Consider the following 19,413-nt stretch of genomic DNA (forward strand, 5'->3'; position numbering starts at 1 on the left):
CCTCATTCACTCGACTATCCCTATGGCAGACCCTGCAGTGCAGCGTATGCCGCTTTATCTACGATAAAAAACTCTGGTGCCTCTGGACTAACCTTTGATAGATCCCGAAAACACATTACCATTTCACTGGACTATCCGTCGCCAGCATTGTCGGACAGGATCTCACCTTTTGGTTCTTGTTTTACTATAATTTTCTATATGGATTCTGAGCGGAGTTCTGTTACGGAGATGGATGTCCTGATCGTACGGCTCTTCTAAAACAACTTTTCATTTTTGATAATTGGGCCCCATTATCACCACCCTGGATTATAGAATGGTGGAGCAGCACAGTGAGAAACGCCAGAATCGTCCGGTGCTTCTGAAAAGGGGTGACCTCTCCGCACTCGGTACAGAATCACAAAAAATAGCAGTGAGGCAAAACTCAAAAATAAAGCGATTTATTCACCAGACACGATCTGCAGAACAAGTCTGGTGCTTATTTTTGAGTGCTACTTGGCTGCTATTTTTGTGATTCCGCACCCTGGATTATATATGTAAGTCCTTAATTATTTAATGGGAACCCTTGCTTATCTGTCAGTCAGTATCACGGAGCCGTACAACGCCGGGTACATGTGCAATATCAGCAGGCGGATGAATAAATACATAGGATTATGTTGTTTTCTGTGCCGTTCTAACAGGTTTCGACGGTTGTAAACGGCCCCAAGTATCCTCGTAACAAAACTAAACTGAACACTTAAGACGCTGAGCTCATTTAGTCACTGAATAGAAAGAAAAAAAAAAAAAAGAGAGAACATCTTGACTACATTAAAGATATTACGGGAAGAGGAGGGAAAACGTAAAACTCTACCTCGTTACAGTTCACATTGGTAGAAATGATATTTCGGCAGCAAATTACAATAAAGCAATGTTAACAAAAGAATATTTGAGGCTGCCCAGTCCGGCTTCACACAACTTAAAGAAAAAACATCACTACACATCAAAATGTACATCCTTATACTGCCCTGTCACTACAAAAGACATCGCCCGCCGCTCTCTTCTAATGTCACGCTGCTGTGTCCTGGTCACCAAAATGTTTTCCTACAGAAAAAGAAGGAGGTTTATTACGTGAATAGCATCAAGCGCAGAAGACGGTGATGATAAAGAGAATGATTCAAGGATTTGTACACTCAAATTAAAGGAGACTTTACATAGCAAAATAAAAAAATGAAAATATATTTTATTCCGAGATCTGATCACTAAAAGTTATAGGCCGAAAGCCTGAGGCTGCACTACTAAGAGATTCTGATGACACATGTCCTGGTCCGATTTATGTCAGGTGCAGTGTTCCCGTCCCCCCCTCATATACAGACATAGCTGCCACTCTTCAGGCCAGATAGTATGGAGATATTGATGTATTTGGTTATTTCAATACATGCTAGGTGTCCATAAAACAGCACCTGAAAGAGCAGCCTCAGGCTTTTGGCCTGTAATGTCACTTACAGGCTTGGTGAAAATCAAAAATAAAACATCTTTGTAAATCATCTTAAAAAAAAATATCCTACTGTTCTGTGTTTACAGGAACTATGCAGATGTATACATCTCCATGGTAACAGACAACAAACTGACCCGGTGTAGTCTGATGCAGAAGTCATACTTAGTCTATCGAAACCCTTCTTCTTGCCTAATTATTTTGGTTTGTCTTCTTTAAAAAGAATGAGTCACGGCAGGAAAGTTTATTTAAAAATAAAACACTGTCTCTTGGTCACAATAAAGGCAGGACATGAAGCTCTTTATGTGCACTATATTATAGTATACAATATATACCCGTCACTGCGCACTGTACAGGAAAATTATCAACATCTTACACAAATGGCATAGAAAGGACGTCATCTGCCTATAGCGAGATTAAAGGTTATGAGATCGGAATCCCCAATCTACATTCTTTAGCAGTCCTTGGACCTATAAGCCCCCATGTTACAGTGGGGGGGGGGGGTATATGATTTTTAATTGTAGTTCCTGCCTCGATGGATCCACCTTTTCGCACACGTTAATTAACTGTCTTCATTGTGACTAAAGGCATCTGTCCATAGTCTTCAGAATGGCTGGCTATGGTTACAAATACACAGGTGGCTGCTCTAACATGGGAAAGAACGCAGCTTTCTCCTGTGGTGAATTTATTGGTGTTCATGTATTAAGGAAAGATTTTGTAGATTTAGAGATCAGCACTTTATGAAAGAATAATACGCTGCAAAAACACAAAAAAAGATGATTCAGATGAGGACATGTAGAGAACACTCAGAGTGAAGCAGGTGAGTCACAGACAGGAGGTCCACAGAGGAGTATGCCGTGGTGCGGGCAGGTAGCGTCTCAAAACTAAGGAGTGCAAGAGGGAAATCTGCATTTCTACCGTCTTGGTTCGAAACCTTAAACATGTTGTAATTTTCTAGCTGCTCGCTTCTACCTGATCTCATACCTAATCGTAGGCGTTTACGTGCCGGGGTCACCCCAACTTGTCTCGTCAGGAAGAAGTAGGAACGGACAGGTTGGATCTTTCGCCACAAAGAGATAAGTGGCACCGGAGGTGTCTGACAGCCGCTTATACCCTCTTGAAATAAATATGCAGACACAGGCCAAGCCTAGCATGCGTGCTTATGGGGAGAGTCAGACAATATAGCTGTCAGTCTAGCTATTAAATGTGTATGAGCAGCTTTAGGCGCCACGCACAAGACTGTGGAATAAAGAAAATTACTGTTACCAGTTCTTTGAAAAATTAATCCCACAGCTGCTGTTTTATTCATCAGAGTCGTTGTCCTCATCATCATCCTCCTCCTCATCATCATCATCCTCATCATCCCCCTCAACTTGTGCGCAGTATTCTAAACGTTTCAGCTGCAAAAGACGGACACAACAATAGAGTCAGAAAACGCCTCATCCTCTACATCTATAACCCAATCCCCAGGTCATTATTCAGTTATCATAGACGCCATGCTGATTACATTATCGCCTGTCCTTTTGATCTTCTTTACCTCCCCTCCGTCAGTTCCTCTATTGGCATACGTTTTTTCAGAAATTGTGCCTTTCTTGTCTATAGGCTATGTCTGGTATTCACTTGGAATGGGCCAAAGCTGCAATACCTGACACGGCCTATAGACAAGAGTGGTGCTGTTTCCGGGGAAAAAAGGCGAGGGGAGAAAGTAGTGAGCAGTGCAGGACATGATAGCACTCATCAGCCACATCACCAGCGCTAAATTAAACCACTTATGCTTTGGATTTGTAGGGGGCTAACTTTAAAAAGGACCTGTTACCTCTCCTGACATGTCTGTTTTTGTAAATGCTTGTATTTTCCATGAAGCAACAATTCTGAAGCAACTTTTATTATAACTCTGTGTTGTGCCGTTCCTCTGTTGCTCCTCCTTGAAATGCATGAATAAATTGACAACTGGGTATTACCATTCTCCTTGTCAAAGGGGTGTGTCTCTACATAGTCTGGCACTGTGAGCACTGATTGGACAGTGTCAGTCAGTGTAGAGACCCAGCCCTAATTGGTAACACCCAGTTGTCAATTTATTCATACATTTCTAGGAGGAATAACAGAGTAGCAGTATAACGTAGAGTTCTAAGAAAAGATGCTCCAGAAATGTTATTTCATGTGAAATACAATTATATACTAAAACAGAAGTGTCAGGAGAGGTGACAGCTCCTCTCTAAGATATTTTTTAATAATAAGGCCCTGTTCACACAGGATTTTTTGAAGGCTGAAAAATCTGCCTGCACTCTCTTTGTTGCATTTTTTGCGGCGTTTTTTTGGCCGTGGCCATTGAGCACTGCAGGCAAAAAACACCACGAATACTGCTTTCTCTGCCTCTCATTGATGTCAATGGGAGGTCAGAGACGGGAACGGCCAAAGTAAGGGCATGTCAATTCTTTTTCCCGCAAGCGCAAATCAATGGGAGGCGATTTCAGGCGTTTTTAATGCTGTTTCCGACACGGTTTCTGCTTAAAAAAAAGGCGCCAAAATACTCTGTGTGAACAGGGCTTAACACTGAGCCATTGAACTTGAAATAATAGTTTTCTAGTGTCATATAAAATGAAGACATGTTTGCAGCAATGAAGAATATATAACTGCTATGAATGTAAGATATATTCTAACCAGTAGAATTCCCCCTGCTGCAATCAGGTACTATCACAGCTTTTTGTGACAGTGTGTCGTCTGAGTCACAGGCAAATTATTGATCGCCTTCATAATAGTCTCTTACCAAATTGCTCGGTACCGGTACATGGCCGCCAGCACTCTTTGGTCTTCCTCTTGGACGCTTTGGGGTCAGGGGTGAAACAGCGGTATGGTGCAAAACCATCTTCTTAGGACGCCCCGGTTTCTTTTTTTCATGGGTCCCGGATATAACAGTTAGCTGAAAAAGAATGCTGGAACCAGTGAGAATTTGTGAGATTTCATGGTTTAAGATTCTTCATCTAATCATGGAAAACCATCCCACACTAGACCCTGCGGCTTGTTTCACGTGTAATTCATGTTCTCATGTGGACCGGACTCTATAGAGATGTGTCGCTCCCAGTCATTACACGGGGAAGGTACAAATAAAGAACTATACAAAGATGGCTGAAAAGAAGAGCAGAGACAATATGTGGAAGGTAGAGGGGGATTCTTTTTAGTTCAGCTGCTGTGATCCCCACAAACCCCGAGAACAAGTGATCATAGGTCACTCTCCAAAGAAGTGAGATACATGGGACCCCTCGTTCTCAGATTTGGTGAGGGTTCCCACTGTTGGACCCCTACTAATCATTTTTATTGCATCTCTAATTGATTCATCAGAAAACCACTTTAATAATTAGGAGGAAATAAGAAGTTATTATGGAGGGGCAGAAGACGTGGAGAGCGAGGACTTGGAGTAACACACTGTATGAGCACCCTCACCTTTTTGGCAGAAGTACTTTTATTCAAACTTCCCTTTGGTCGCCCCCTTCCTCTTTTTGGGGTCTCTCCTTCATTTGATGGCAGTTTACGTGGTCTCCCTCTTCCCACCTTTTGGGGTCCAGGTATTATTTTCTGTGATCAATATGACATGGGGAAAGTATGAGAATAAAGACACTCGGAGCAATGCTATGGAGAGAGAATCCTCGCATCAGGGTAAAGAGAGGCTTCCTGACAGAGGATAGATCCGGCATTACGTTATATTACAACGCTGATCTCACCAGCAGAGCAGCCTTGGATGGCTTTTTGTTTTTGCTTCCTTTTGGCCTTCCCCTTGATCTCTTTGGGATATCCTGCCCACTGGATCTTACCTATAGAAAAAGACACAATACTACAGTAGTGGACTTACATTATGCAGATGTATAGTGAGGCTGAGTTCATGCTAAGCGGATTTTCATTGTGGATTTAAATCTTTGCAATGCAAACAGGTGAGATCTGCATCAAATCCGTGACGTGTGAACTCAGCCTAAATTTCCATCATCTACCAAAAAATTGTAAGACTCAAATTTTTAAGTTCCGGAAATTCAAGTAGCAAAATTGTCTATTTGAACCAGTGTGTATATGACATATTCCTTACACTGACTCACCTTTGTGCTTCCCTTTGGTCTCCCTCTACCTCTGTGTGGGGTCTCTGCATCATCTTGATGCTTCATATCACCCTCTTTTTTTAGTGAATATATTGGTGATTTTCCCTCACGGACTGAGTAGACCTATGAAGGAACAAGGGACTTTATTAGGAAATTCAGATCACAAAGGCAACATTAGGACATGTCCGGCCAGACAAGATGATAGATAGATAGATAGATAGATAGATAGATAGATAGATAGATAGATAGATAGATAGATAGATAGATAGATAGATAGATAGATAGATAGATAGATATGAGATAGATAGATAGATAGATAGATATGAGATAGATAGATAGATAGATATGAGATAGATAGATAGATAGAACATCGGTGCCAACCTCCGCCATAATGTGGTTGCAGCAACCTAGAAATGTAGATGTAATGACGGAGGAACGTGTAGAAATATCTCACCCTAGTCGCGGATACAGGGAAGGTCTTGTTTTTGCTTCCTTTCGGTCGCCCTCTTCCCCTGTGTGCCGTCGCTGAGACGCTGGAATATTTTCCAGGCATGTTTTCTTTGTTCTGTGGTTTTTCAGTCAGGCTTTCCTTCTTTGACGGCGTTTGATGGAGGGATTTCGGCACGTTTTCTCGGTTGTGCAGAGTTTCGGGAAATTGTGACAGGCACAGTTGGCTGTCCTGATTTTCTCCATCTCTTGCCTTGGAGAAGTGAGGTGACTGCGGATAATAAGGAAAAGACAAACACAAAAATAACTGAGCTGCGGTGCTTTGCCGCTTATCTTTTTAACTTATTTAATTACTAACGGTCAGCAATCAAATTGTATATTAATAACCTGTTCAGTGGAGAAACAATGCGATTGTATGCTGGATTCATCTAAAATGCATGGACCTATGATTAGAACAGGAACTGTAATGATAGTTGTATAATCATCACATTTTGGTGTCAGAACCTGAGGATTATATAGAGATCAGCGGTGCTATAGAGACACCGCTTATCTCCTGTCTGTCACAGGTCACTTTGCAAGAAGTTCCTTCTGCTGTGCCAACAACTGACGAAAATCAACACACGCCACAACTGCTGCAGAACATCACAATATACACCACAGCTGCTGCAATACCTTATAGTACACACCTCAGTTGCTGCAGAACATCATAATACATACCTCAGCTGCTGCAGCACCCCATAACACACCTCAGCTGCTGCAGAACATCATAATACACACCTCAGTTGCTGCAGAACATCATAATACATACCTCAGCTGCTGCGGCACCCCATTATACACACCTCAGCTTCTGCAGAACATCATAATACACACCTCAGCTGCTGCAGAACATCATAATACAGACCTCAGCTGCTGCAGAACATCATAATACAGACCTCAGCTGCTGCAGAACATCATAATGCAGACCTCAGCTGCTGCGGCACCCCATAATACAGACCTCAGCTGCTACGGCACCCCATTATACACACCTCAGCTGCTGCAGAACATCATAATACAGACCTCAGCTGCTGTGGCACCCCATTATACACACCTCAGCTGCTGCAGAACATCATAATACATACCTCAGCTGCTGCAGCACCCCATAATACACACCTCAGCGGCACCCCATTATACACACATTGTAAACCCCACTAGGGGCCGTGAGTGATAACTTCTGTCCAGCGCTACGATAACTTATGTTGGCGCTACATAGGCAAAAAAATAAATGAAAGGTGGACAGAAATCTCCCTTTTACTCCTCAAAAAAAAAAGGTTCTGCAGCAGCTGAGGTGCATAATAAAAAATAAAAAAACCTGTACCCTCTGCTGTAACCTAATGAGAATAATGGATGTTACCTTGGGGTTCTGTGACCTGTATAAATCCGCTCGTCCTGCAGCTTTGTGCTTTTATATAGTTACTTATAAATGGTTTTGAGCTCCTGTAAGTGTGCGCTGTATACGCTGTATACTCTACCTCTATTAAGTCATTTTCAGAGACAGCAAAGAGTTTTCTGTTTTTCAGCTTTTGTGGTGTTGTCCTCTTCCGCTTAGAACTTGTGTCCGATCTGCGAGCGCTCATAATTACCTGCAGGGAAAAAAAACACGATCCCATAATTATACAGGGAAATACATTCACATGGAGGGTGAGATCACCAGCAAATTACAAGTAAACCCTGGACTAAAACAGCGCATTGTTCCTCCAGGGCAGGACGGCAGACGCCTTATTGCACATTCATGAAATATTACCAGGTTTTAAAAAAGACGTTACTCCATGTTGAGTACTTAGGCCGGTTTCAGACGGTGGTAATGTGGCCATGTTTTAGCTTCCAACCAATCCGGTTGCTGCTTTCATTATCCAAAGGACCTTTGAAAAATGAAAGGTTGAATCTGATTGGTTGCTATGGGCAACTGCTTTACTTTTGCCTTGCACTAGCTCTGAGGAATCTACTTGCTGTCAGTGAATAGGAGCATTCATATTTCCTTACAGAGACTGAACTTGTCTTGATCATGTACAGCCGACGCAGGTACAGGGCACGTTACAAGAGAGAGCGCTAAACGCAAGCAGAGGTCTTAAAAATGAAGAGAAATTGAAACGGAGTATAATAAAAAGTTGCAGAACTTTTCATTATTCAGTGAATATTTTTATGTATAGCTTTAAACGTTTCTCTAGCGTCCTAGATATCAATATGGGATCGTCTTGATGTAACGCAGGAGAACAAATTCCCACTAGGTACCTGTATAGAAAAAAATGTGACAAAAACAAACCACTTATGTATTAATATTTCCCATCTGTGTCTGTCAGGTTGTCCGGCCGCAGCTAGATAAGACTGTGGCGCAGCAGATTCCGTTTCTTCGTAGGGTCATGGAGATGCTGCCACTAAACACGGAGCTATGGATAATATAATCTACTTATTTACCCATTCACATCGCATATACTTTTTTTTAATATAAACGTAGACCATTGAAAACGTATACCATTTTCTGTTTACGTCTGTGTTTTTTATAGCGTGTACGATTAGCGTATACTCATACGTCGGTATACGTTTCTGTCCGTTTTTTACCTAAAAAAAAGTATACTTTTTTTTAAAGTGAACAATGATACAAAAAAAATACGGATAGATTTATCGTATGTAAACAGATACAAACATATAGCATTACGTTTGCATACGTCGTCCATTGAGATCAATGCTAAAAAAACAACATTACGTCACGTATACCTTTTTTTGAAGTACAGATTAGCGCAGCAGACTACGCTTTTCAGTACTTTCAAAAAAATAGTATCCCAACGTAAACCATGACAAACATAGACCAAACGGATGATATTTTGGTCTACATTTGACCCATTATAGTCTGTGAATACGCTGAGCTATACGACTCAATACTTTTTTAGTGTTTAAAAAAGTATACGCTCGGCGGATAGCACAAACGCCATGTGAACGGGGCCTTACACTGTAAAACTCTGATCAGTATTAACCATGTTCCTGAGGTGTGAGGCCTCCCGTGCCTCATCCCACATTTATTACACAGTATATTAGTAAACTGCTTATAGGTTTGGCTCATGAAGCCGCTTCCTCTGCTGTGACCGGGTGACACATATCTTTCTTTTTTATAGGCTAGAAAATAACATTCGGGGTAATCATGAGTCTACGGTAATGAACTCAGCAGCCGATCATGTCAAACTTTATGACTAATTGCTGAACCTCCATCTTCCAGGCCACCTACTACCGATAAACCGCATCATCCGCCGAATCTGCACCGTAAATGCAAACATGCACATCTTTCATATTGTAACGCTTATCACGCCTCTTATCTTTTCAGCATTAATCAGCAGTCTGGCAAGAATAGAAAACATCACATTCAACTCCTGCGACCAACACAAAGTAGGATGCTACAGATGGAAGTTATTGGAAGAGATGCTCAGTATAATCGGGGTATAAAGGAGTCCGCCTGCTGTCTATGGGAACCCTAAGATTCTGCAAACATCTATCTGCGCTGCGTCCATCTACTCACTCCCTCCTGCTGGAGCTGTCACTCAGAGGAAGCGTCAGTGTAGCTGGGATCTGCTGGACCGTTTCTCAGAGCTGGGCACAAAGCTTGTGAGCCTCTGCCCGCCTCGTCCTGTCTCCTCCTCGTCACTTCCTCCTTCCACCCTCTTCCTCCCCCTGCAGCAGTCTGCACACCCCATACAGGAGGGGAGGGGTTGGCAAGTCACACTGGAGTAACCAAAGGACAAAGATTGCGACCATAAGTAGTCACTTCTGGGGGGTATAATCCCCAAATAATATCCTTTAATCAAACCAAGTAATGGGATGCTATACTGATTAACCCCTTAAGGACCGAGCCATTTTCATCTTTTTAGTTTTTCGTTCCAAGAGCCATAACTTTAAAAAAAAAATTGTCAATAGTGCGGGGCTTATTGTTTGCGGGAGGAGTTTCTAACGCCACCATTTAAAGTAGCATATAATCTACTGCGAAACGGAAAAATAATTATTTGCGGGCTGAAATTGGAAAAAGAAAATGCGATTCCTACATAGTTTTTTGGTTTTCGTTTTTACGGCTTTCCCCGTACAGTGAAAATGACGACTTAACTTTATTCTGCGGCTCAATACGATCACGGTGATAGCAAATTTATATCGTTTTTTTTTTATATTTGATTACTTTTACAAAAAACAAAAACCTTTGTTAAAAAGGAAATTTTTTGTTTCGCCACATTCTGAGAGCCATAATATTTTTTCCGTGGATTGAGCGGTGTGGGGCCTTCTTTTTTGCAGGACGAGCTGTAGTTTTCCTTGGTACCATTTTTTGCTATATACAACTTTTTGATCACTTTTTATTAAAAAATTTTTGCGAGCTAAGATGACCAAAAAACCTGCGATTTTGGCGTATTCATTTTTTCGTTTTTTACGGCGTTCACCGTGCAAGTTAAATAATGGTATATTGTAATAGTACAGACTTTTACAGATGCAGCGATACCAATTTTGTTTATTTTTTACATTACTTTAGAGGAAAAGTGGGAAAAGGTTTTTTTTTAATTTTTTTATATTTTCTTTTATTTCTTTTTTCACTACTAATAACTTTATTAAACTTTTTTTTTACACATTTTAGTAGTCCCCCTAGGGGTCTTGTCGCTGGTACAATATACTGTACTGCAATACTAATGTATTGCAGTATAGTGTCATTTTCACAGGCTTCAGTTAAGCCATGCCAGAGAGACGGCATATGTTCACACGTGCACGTCCGTTACGGCTGAAATTACGGAGCTGTTTTCAGGCAAAAACAGCTCCTGAATTTCAGACGTAATGGCACGTGCAGGCGTTTTTCGGACGTAATTGGAGCTGTTTTTCTATGGAGTCAATGGAAAACGGCTCCAATTACGTCCCAAGAAGTGACAGGCACTTCTTTGACACGGGCATCTTTTTTACGCGCCGTCTTTTGACAGCAGCGCGTAAAAAAAATGACCGTCTGCACAGTACATCGTAAAACCCATTCAAATGAATGGGCAGATGTTTGCCAACGCTTTCAAGCAGTATTTTCGGCCGTAAGTCCAGGCGTAAAACGGCTGAATTACGTCCGTAAATAGTGCGTGTGAACATACCCTTACAGATGCAGACCTGGGGGCCTTCATTAGGCCCCTAGTCTGCCATGACAACCACCGGCACCCCCCAATCATGGTGTGGGGGCGCCGATGAGCTGTCGTAGGGGGTTGCACACCTCTTTTCAACGTTTCAGATGCTGCGGTCGCGATTGACTGCAGCATTTAAAGAGTCTCTGTCACCACATTATAAGTGGTCTATCTCGTACATGATGTGATCGGCGCTGTAATGTAGATTACAGCAGTGTTTTTTATTTAGAAAAACACTTATTTTTCACGGAGTTATGACCTATTTTAGCTTTATGCTAATGACTTTCTTAATAGACAACTGGGCGTGTTTTACTTTTTGACCAAGTGGGCGTTGTACAGAGGAGTGTATGACGCTGACCAATCAGTGACCAATCAGCGTCATACACTTCTCTCCATTCATTTACACATCACATAGTGATCTTACTAGATCATGATGTGCAGCCACATACACACACACTAACGTTACTCAAGTGTCCTGACAGTGAATAGACATTACCTCCAGCCAGGACGCGATGTCTATTCACAATCCCGATACTTCAGTAACGTTTGTGTGTGACTTACAGCACATCGAGATCACGCTGGGCTGTCATTTACAGCGCAATCTCGCGAGATTACGCTTGCTGTGCTGTAAATCAGTAGATTCACTGAAGTGATATATAAGTAAAATATAACTTTATTTTATAGCTCTCTAAAAACAGGGATACAATCACCACTGTGAAAAAGCCCCACCGTGTGTATTAAAAATCAGAGAGTGCAAAGGCTGCCATACCCAGATGTAATGTACTATCTAATGAACTGTAAATCACACACAAACGTTACAGGATTGTGAATAGACATCGCGTCCTGGCTGGAGGTGATGTCTATTCACTGTCAGGACACTTGAGTAACGTTAGTGTATGTGGCTACACATAGTGATCTAGTAAGATCACTATGTGCTGTGTAAATAAATGGAGAGAAGTGTATGACTCCGATTGGTCACTGATTGGTCAGCGTCATACACTCCTCTGTACAACGCCCACTTGATCAAAAAGTAAAAAAAAGTAAAACATGCCCAGTTGTCTATTAAGAAAGTCATTAGTATAAAGCTAAAATAGGTCATAACTCCGTAAAAAATGATGGTTTTTCTAAATAAAAAACACTGCTGTAATCTACATTACAGCGCCGATCACATTATGGTGGTGACAGAGTCTCTTTAAGGGGTTAAACTGCCAGCAACAGCACGATCACTGTTCTTGACACCCACAGCGTATGGAGTGCGCTCAGATCGTGAGCACGCTCCATACTTCCCTATGACGATTATCACGTACATGTACGTGATAATGCGTCAAGGGGTTAAATGTGCCGTACACCAGTCTCGCCTGTTACCATATTCTAGTAGACTGTAGTAGTCGAGCGTTGTACTGTGTTAACCATCAATGAAAGTAGAAAGTTTGTAAAGGAAAAAAAAAAGTCATACCTTTAAATGACCAACTAAATAGTTTATAAATCGTCAGAAACATCTAACATAGTATATAAAATAAAGACTACCATGGATACACACCTATATCAGGTGTCCTAATAACTCTAAGATGGTGGATGCCATGGCACCCACTGAACAGTCTCCCAAAAATCGCCAGGCAATTCATCCATCTAGTCCGATTAGCCGAAGGCGGCGCTGCCGTGCATATGCTGGCCAGATCTTATATATGCGGACAGCTTAAAACTAGACCAGGCCGGCAGAAGATGCGCTGAATTTATCACAGTGGGGCGTGTTGTATAATGAAGTTGGTGCATCCGGCTAGATATGGTAGGCTACTAGATTTGTGACGGAAAAAAGAAACAGCATCATGTTTTACACGCGGATTTTAACGCACATTAGTCAAGGATTTCACCCTATGTCTAGAACACATAATAAATCTGACGCAAGGAATGTAGGTCGGTTTTTTGGCACAAATTGAGACAGAATTCTATATATATAAAAAAAAGGTCCATTAGTGTGATTGATGCAACTTTATAATTTTTTTATTAAAAATTTTACTTTTTGAGATACAGCTGCTTTGTATCTTGTATACAGAGCAGCTGTATTGTTCGCTAAATCCCGTTTCTGTCAGGTCTGCGGGACCGACGAGTTCAGTGAAAGCGGGTCCTGTGTGTCTCCGACATGCAGAATCCGCCGGCTATTCATCACGCCTAAGTTCATTAAAAAAAATTGTACATAGCCTTTAACTTTCTATCTATCCGTCTCATATTTATCTATACTCCTCAACATTGAAATTGCCACACCAAGAAGGAAAAGTCTTGGAAGTGTGAAAATCAAAGTATCGATAGACATGCTAATGATATGCAAATTATAAAAAAATGAAAACAAAATATTGCAAACATCTTAATTTATTTAGTATCGAGCATGAGCGCCACGCATAGAAATACACGCACTTACATGTCTTGGCATGCTATAATGAGGTTATTAATGGTTGCCTGAGGAATGTTCTGCCACGCTGAATGCACTTGGGCACGCAAATCATCAAGATTGGCTGCTGGCAGCTCCCTTTGCAATTGCCAACCAATGATGTCCCAGATGTGCTCGATGGGATACAAGTCCGGAGACGCTGCAGGCCATAGTAGCATGTTTAGGCCCTGCAGGCTGCTCACAGTAGCACGAGCAACATGCCGATCATTGTCCTGTTAACAAACGGCTTCTGGGACACTTTGGAGAAATGGCCGTACCACTGGCTCCACGACCAAATCAATGTAATACCGAGCGGTTAGTGTACCTGAAATGAAGAATAGAGGGGTCCGGCTACCGTACATTATGCCACCCCACACCATAATACCAGTAGTAGGACCGGTGTGACGTTCTCTTGTGAAGGTCTGTTCTTGGTGTTGCCCACGTGGTCTCTAGATCAATCTCCGGTTATCATTGCATCCGAGACAAAAGTGGGACTCATCGCTGAAGAGGATAGACCTCCATTTCAGCCTCCATTGCTCTCTTGCTGTGCGCCATGATAGCCTTTGAGAGCGGTGGCGTGCAGGCACTGGAACACCTGTGGCTGGACGTCTGGCTCGTAGCCCAATGCCGTGCAAAAGCCTTCTGATGGTTTGTGTTGACACTGGGCTGCCTCGGCGTGTTACGTTTTAATTACACACTGTTTTTAAAAATCTAGTTTGTGAGTAGAAATAAATACCTTATGCTTTAAGTTACTGGCGGTGCTACTCTACTCGTCGTCTCTTTTGTAGTCGGCTTATTTGAAACATCAGAAGTCAGGAACAGCGGTAGAACTTCAAAGCCCAGCCATTACTGACACGTGCTGCACCAGTACCGTTGTAGTTTTATCTTTCCTCAAGGTGGATTATAGAAAAAAGAGGACACCTTTAGTATTATTGGACTCCGTTTTATGGATTCATTGGGTCTTTAGCGCGACTCAGTATTTATTTATTTGTGTCCACACCGTTTGCCGCCCTAGGCTCGTGATGTGACGTCAAATTTCACTTGCAGTGCAGAATAGATCACCACACAACATTTATTGGACAATAGGATTATTTAAACACACAAGCCGAAAGTCTTTACTTCCACTAGCTGTGTGGCAAAAAAATTCTATAAAAATAAGAAATAAACTTTATTAATGTCACTAATATCATAATATATTTAATGTATTAACCACATTAAAAAAACAGACAATTATGTTCCATGGACTACCATTAATTGACAACAGTCTTGATAAGGGTAAGAGAGGATAGTTATTTGGAGTCGACCCCCTTTCTATTATTGAAAAATAATTTTTTGATGTTTTCACTTTTCTGAAGGGTTTGTTGAGCTACCTGGTGGAGGCATTCCTCGTATTCCTCCCAAATGTACCAGAGAATAATACCAATACTGACGGACAAATGTTTGGATATTGCTCTATAATTATGATCGCTGAAATTGTCACTAAGTCAAAAGGATTTGATTCCTAAATAATTCCAGAGACTAATACTGATATAGCACCATCCGTTAATTGATTGCTAAATAGCAAACGGAGGCATTCCTCCCGATGGCACTATACGCTAACACAGAGCGGCAAGTTCTTTGATGTTACTTTATAATTGTCAATGTTGAAATTTTCACTAAGAAAAATGTGCTACCTAAAAATGGCGGCATTCCCCTCCATGCCAATGAGTAATCAAAAATAATTGTCCTACAATTGTGGATTTACAGACTCTCAGGATAGGTGAATTTCTAACTAGGGAGTTATTCCACTCATTCATACAGCGAGCTCAGCTCAATGCTCGCTTCTGCCTTTGCCCTAAGTACCTATAGATTGTCTGGCTAGTTTACATGGATGTGCCCCCTAATCAGCCTTCCTATATGTTTCACCAGCTATAGTGGCGTCTTCAGGAAAGATGGCTGTTTGTATCATTCCCGTTCGTCGTTGTTCTCCCAACCTCAGGGACACGCAACGTTGAATAGTGCCGACATCTCGGCCAAGGCGCGTAGCGATCTGCCGGAGTGATTCTGTCCCTCTTAGTTTGCTACAAGTGGCGATATCTGTTACCTCGACGAACAGGAGACATCGCACAATCATCGCACACCACTTGATCAGATTTTTCAGGTTTGATGTGGCTAAAAAACGTTGCCTTCAATCCGGCGTTTTTGGCCCTTCGCATGCCACAGATTGGAGCTCGGTGCTTGAAAATTTGATCATTTGCAGATCTCAGCGACACCGGCTACTTCCTCGATTTGCATCACGTTACGGCTCATCCTTCTTGGCGTTGCAATTTCAATGTTGATGAATGTGTCTATCACATTCTTTTTATTTATCTCATTTCTATTTATCTATCTAGATTTGATTCAAAATGGTCGTAAAGGAATTGAAGGTGATTTTTTTCTTTTTATTAAATTTACCACATAAAACAATCCTCTAATTCTCCTGCGTATAATAACACCTAATATATACCCGTTACTTGTCGCAGCTTATCTGGGCCCTTACAGCCCGAAACAAAGGTCCCTATAAGTGAATGTTTACACACGGCAGATTTGTTGCAGAAATGTCTTTGTTCACATCTAAAGTAATTAGAGAACAATGGATTACAGATAGATTTATTTCACAATATTAGAATGAAATGGTTTATATACAGGGTGAAGTTTCCATAATGTAGAAGATGCCTGTTTATAAGAGGGGTTATAACAGCGACAAACTATCATTTTTTAGCTCATCCTAAAAGATTTGATCAATGACAAACGAGTAATTAAGGCTGTGTTCACACCTGCGTCTCCATCAGAGGAGCAGAACAAGGGAAAACCAGAAGCGATGGTTCCGTTCCACCACAGATGGCTGACGAAACCCTTTGACTTTAATGTGTGCCGTCGGAGTGTCCGTGGTTTTACCGGAAACAGTAGCGCAGTATGCCGTAATCTCGGCCGGATCTGCAAAGGAGGCCCTTAACGGAGCCTCCAACGCAGATGTAGTCAAGGCTTTATCACTGATCGTGCAATCACTGAGCATTTATACACTGGTCAATGAGTGCAAACTTTTAGTCGATATTACAAAACTTTACACAATAATCACCCCGTGTAAAGGGCCCCTAAATTTAGTCGGGTTAGTGGCCTTCTTGCTTAGACACACTTTTTCTATAGGATTCAGGTCAGGGCTTTGTGACGGCCACTCCAATACTTTCCCTTAGGCCCCATGCACACGACCGTGCCCGCAATCACGGCCCGTGATTGCGGGCACGGCCGGCCGCCGTCTGACAGCCGCATTTTCGGGCCGTGCTCCCATACAAAGTATGGGAGCACGGCCCGCAAAATGCAAAAGAACGGACATGTTCCATAATTCCCGGAACATTTCCACAGCACGGACACCCTTCCGTAGTGCTACGGAAAGGTGTCCGCGTTCAATGAAAGTGAATGGGTCTGTTTTTGCGGACCGCAAATGCAGTCCGCAAAAACTGAGGTTTTTTTTACGGTCGTGTGCATGGGGCCTTAGTTGTCCATTTTGCTACAGCTTCAGAGGAATGTTTAGGATCATTGTTCTGCTGAAAGAAGGCCCCATGCACACAAACGTGCTTTTGCGGCTGCGATTCCCCCGAAAATCCACGGGAGAATTGCGGCCCCATTCATTTCTATGGGCCCATGCACACGACCGTGGTTTTCACGGTCCGTGCATGGCCCAGGAGCCCGGACCGCAGAAAGAACGGGCATGTCTTATTACGGCCGTGTTCTGCGGTCCAGGTTCATTTTCGGGCGGCTCATGGGTGACACTCCGCCCCCGGCCGACCCGAAAATCACGGCCGTGCACATGAGGCTTAACAGATGTCTTGACATGTTGCTTCAGTATTTTTTTCCCAATAATCCTCCTTTCTCATGATCCTGTTTTCTGTAGTTCACCTGTCCTTTTTCCAGCAAAACACCCCCAGAACATGACACTAGCCCCCCCCCCATGCTTCACAATTGGATTGGGGTCTCTACGTCAGCCCATCAGCGCTCCCCTGATGCTATTGTGGGGTGCCTATGGGTTATAATGGCAGCCCCAGTCTCCCATAGGTATCTACCTATAAAAACATGCCAGGGTAAGGCCGGGTTCACATCTGCGTTCGGGTTTCTGTTGCTCATCTCCATCAATGGAGAACAACAAAAAATACCTTAAAGAGGCTCTGTCACCAGATTTTGCAACCCCTATCTGCTATTGCAGCAGATCGGCGCTGCAATGTAGATTACAGTAACGTTTTTATTTTTAAAAAACTAGCATTTTTGTATTTATGCAAATGAGGCTTGCAAAAGTCCAACTGGGCGTGTATTATGTGCGTACATCGGGGCGTGTTTACTACTTTTACTAGCTGGGCGTTGTGTATAGAAGTATCATCCACTTCTCTTCAGAACGCCCAGCTTCTGGCAGTGCAGACAGTGTGTTCTCGAGAGATCACGCTGTGACGTCACTCACAGGTCCTGCATCGTGTCAGACGAGCGAGGACACCGGCACCAGAGGTTACATTTGATTCTGCAGCAGCATCGGCGTTTGCAGGTAAGTCGATGTAGCTACTTACCTGCAAACGCCGATCCTGCTGCAGAATCAACTGTAGCCTCTGGTGCCGATGTGTCCTCGCTCGTCTGACACGATGCAGGAACTGGGGCAGGAAGTGAGTGACGACACAGCGTGATCTCTCGAGAACACGCTGTGTCTGCACTGCCAGAAGCTGGGCGTTCTGAAGAGAAGTGGATGATACTTCTCATCAGAACGCCCAGCTAGTAAAAGAAGTAAAAACGCCCCGATGTACGCACATAATACACGCCCAGTTGGACTTTTGCAAGCCTCATTTGCATAAATACGAAAATGGCCATAACTTGGCCAAAAATGCTCGTTTTTTTAAAATAAAAACGTTACTGTAATCTACATTGCAGCGCCGATCTGCTGCAATAGCAGATAGGGGTTGCAAAATCTGGTGACAGAGCCTCTTTAAGCTCTGGATTGGTTGCACGGCAATAAACATCGGCATTGACTTTAAAGGGTTCCATCCGGTCGCCGACGTGGTTCCAGCATTTTATCGTACATAATAGAACAGCATAATAAAGTCGTGCCATAATTTGTACCACATGACGTAAGATTAAATTACAAAACTATGGAATTTGCTGTTTTTTCCACAATTTCGCAAAAAAATAAAAAAAAGCCTTAATAAACCTAAGTTGATAAAAAAAAAAAAATACTCTCATATATTGTATATACTGTCATCTTGTGCAGTTTTCTTTTGCAGCATGGAGATGCCGAAGGGTAAGTTCTGCAACAAATCTGCGCCGTGTGAATATACCCTAATAGCAGTAATACAGCCGGGTGCACGCAGCTTACACAGTGATAACGCGTTTTCAAATGTATAAATTAAATTGCGGCTGAATTGAAGTCAATCCGTAAAAGCGGTAGCACAAATCAGACCACGCGGATGGGATGCAGCTTTATGTGTGTCTATCCCTTGCTCTGGCTGAACCTGGAGTGCGGCCTACCTTATGCCACCATAAGATGTCTGTCAGACTAGCAGTGATCTAGCCCCTGTCTTGCAGTGTAGGTTATGTGGCAGAATATATTCAAACCACAATGTATAATTATTGCCCTCACTCCCCACAGCCCCCATGTCATGTGATCAATTCCGTATACGAAAGCGGACCACTGTATTGAAAATTGGCCACCATTTTCCGGAAGACCACTTCCCCTTAACTTCTGAAGCATTCACAAAAACCAAAATGTCTCCTTTATCGGAGACCGAACGCTAGAGCGTCCCCGATTATCCCGCCCAACTTGTCGTTCTTCGCTCTCAT

At 42.5% G+C, this 19,413-nt stretch overlaps 1 protein-coding gene across 5 annotated transcripts; it reads right to left on the bottom strand.

Annotated features, from left to right (window-relative positions):
• Positions 1–420: 420 nt before the first annotated feature.
• Positions 421–19,218, bottom strand: LOC142659928 (uncharacterized). Of its 5 annotated transcripts, none has more exons than XM_075836502.1 (9): positions 19,102–19,218; positions 7,509–7,619; positions 6,008–6,271; positions 5,554–5,676; positions 5,188–5,277; positions 4,910–5,041; positions 4,236–4,388; positions 2,735–2,868; positions 421–1,077 (listed from the first exon to the last, which is right to left on the bottom strand). In XM_075836502.1, exons 2-8 carry the CDS (start codon positions 7,611–7,613, stop codon positions 2,770–2,772), a joined length of 966 nt encoding a protein of 321 aa, XP_075692617.1. In that variant the 5' UTR covers positions 7,614–7,619; positions 19,102–19,218; the 3' UTR covers positions 421–1,077; positions 2,735–2,769. The 5 variants fall into 5 exon arrangements, with proteins under 5 accessions (XP_075692617.1, XP_075692616.1, XP_075692619.1 ...); XM_075836501.1 differs by lacking the exon at positions 19,102–19,218 and adding an exon at positions 9,545–9,633; XM_075836504.1 differs by lacking the exon at positions 19,102–19,218 and adding an exon at positions 7,781–7,856.
• Positions 19,219–19,413: the final 195 nt, after the last annotated feature.

Source organism: Rhinoderma darwinii, chromosome 8 (genome assembly GCF_050947455.1).
Source record: "Rhinoderma darwinii isolate aRhiDar2 chromosome 8, aRhiDar2.hap1, whole genome shotgun sequence".
NCBI lineage: Eukaryota > Metazoa > Chordata > Amphibia > Anura > Rhinodermatidae > Rhinoderma > Rhinoderma darwinii.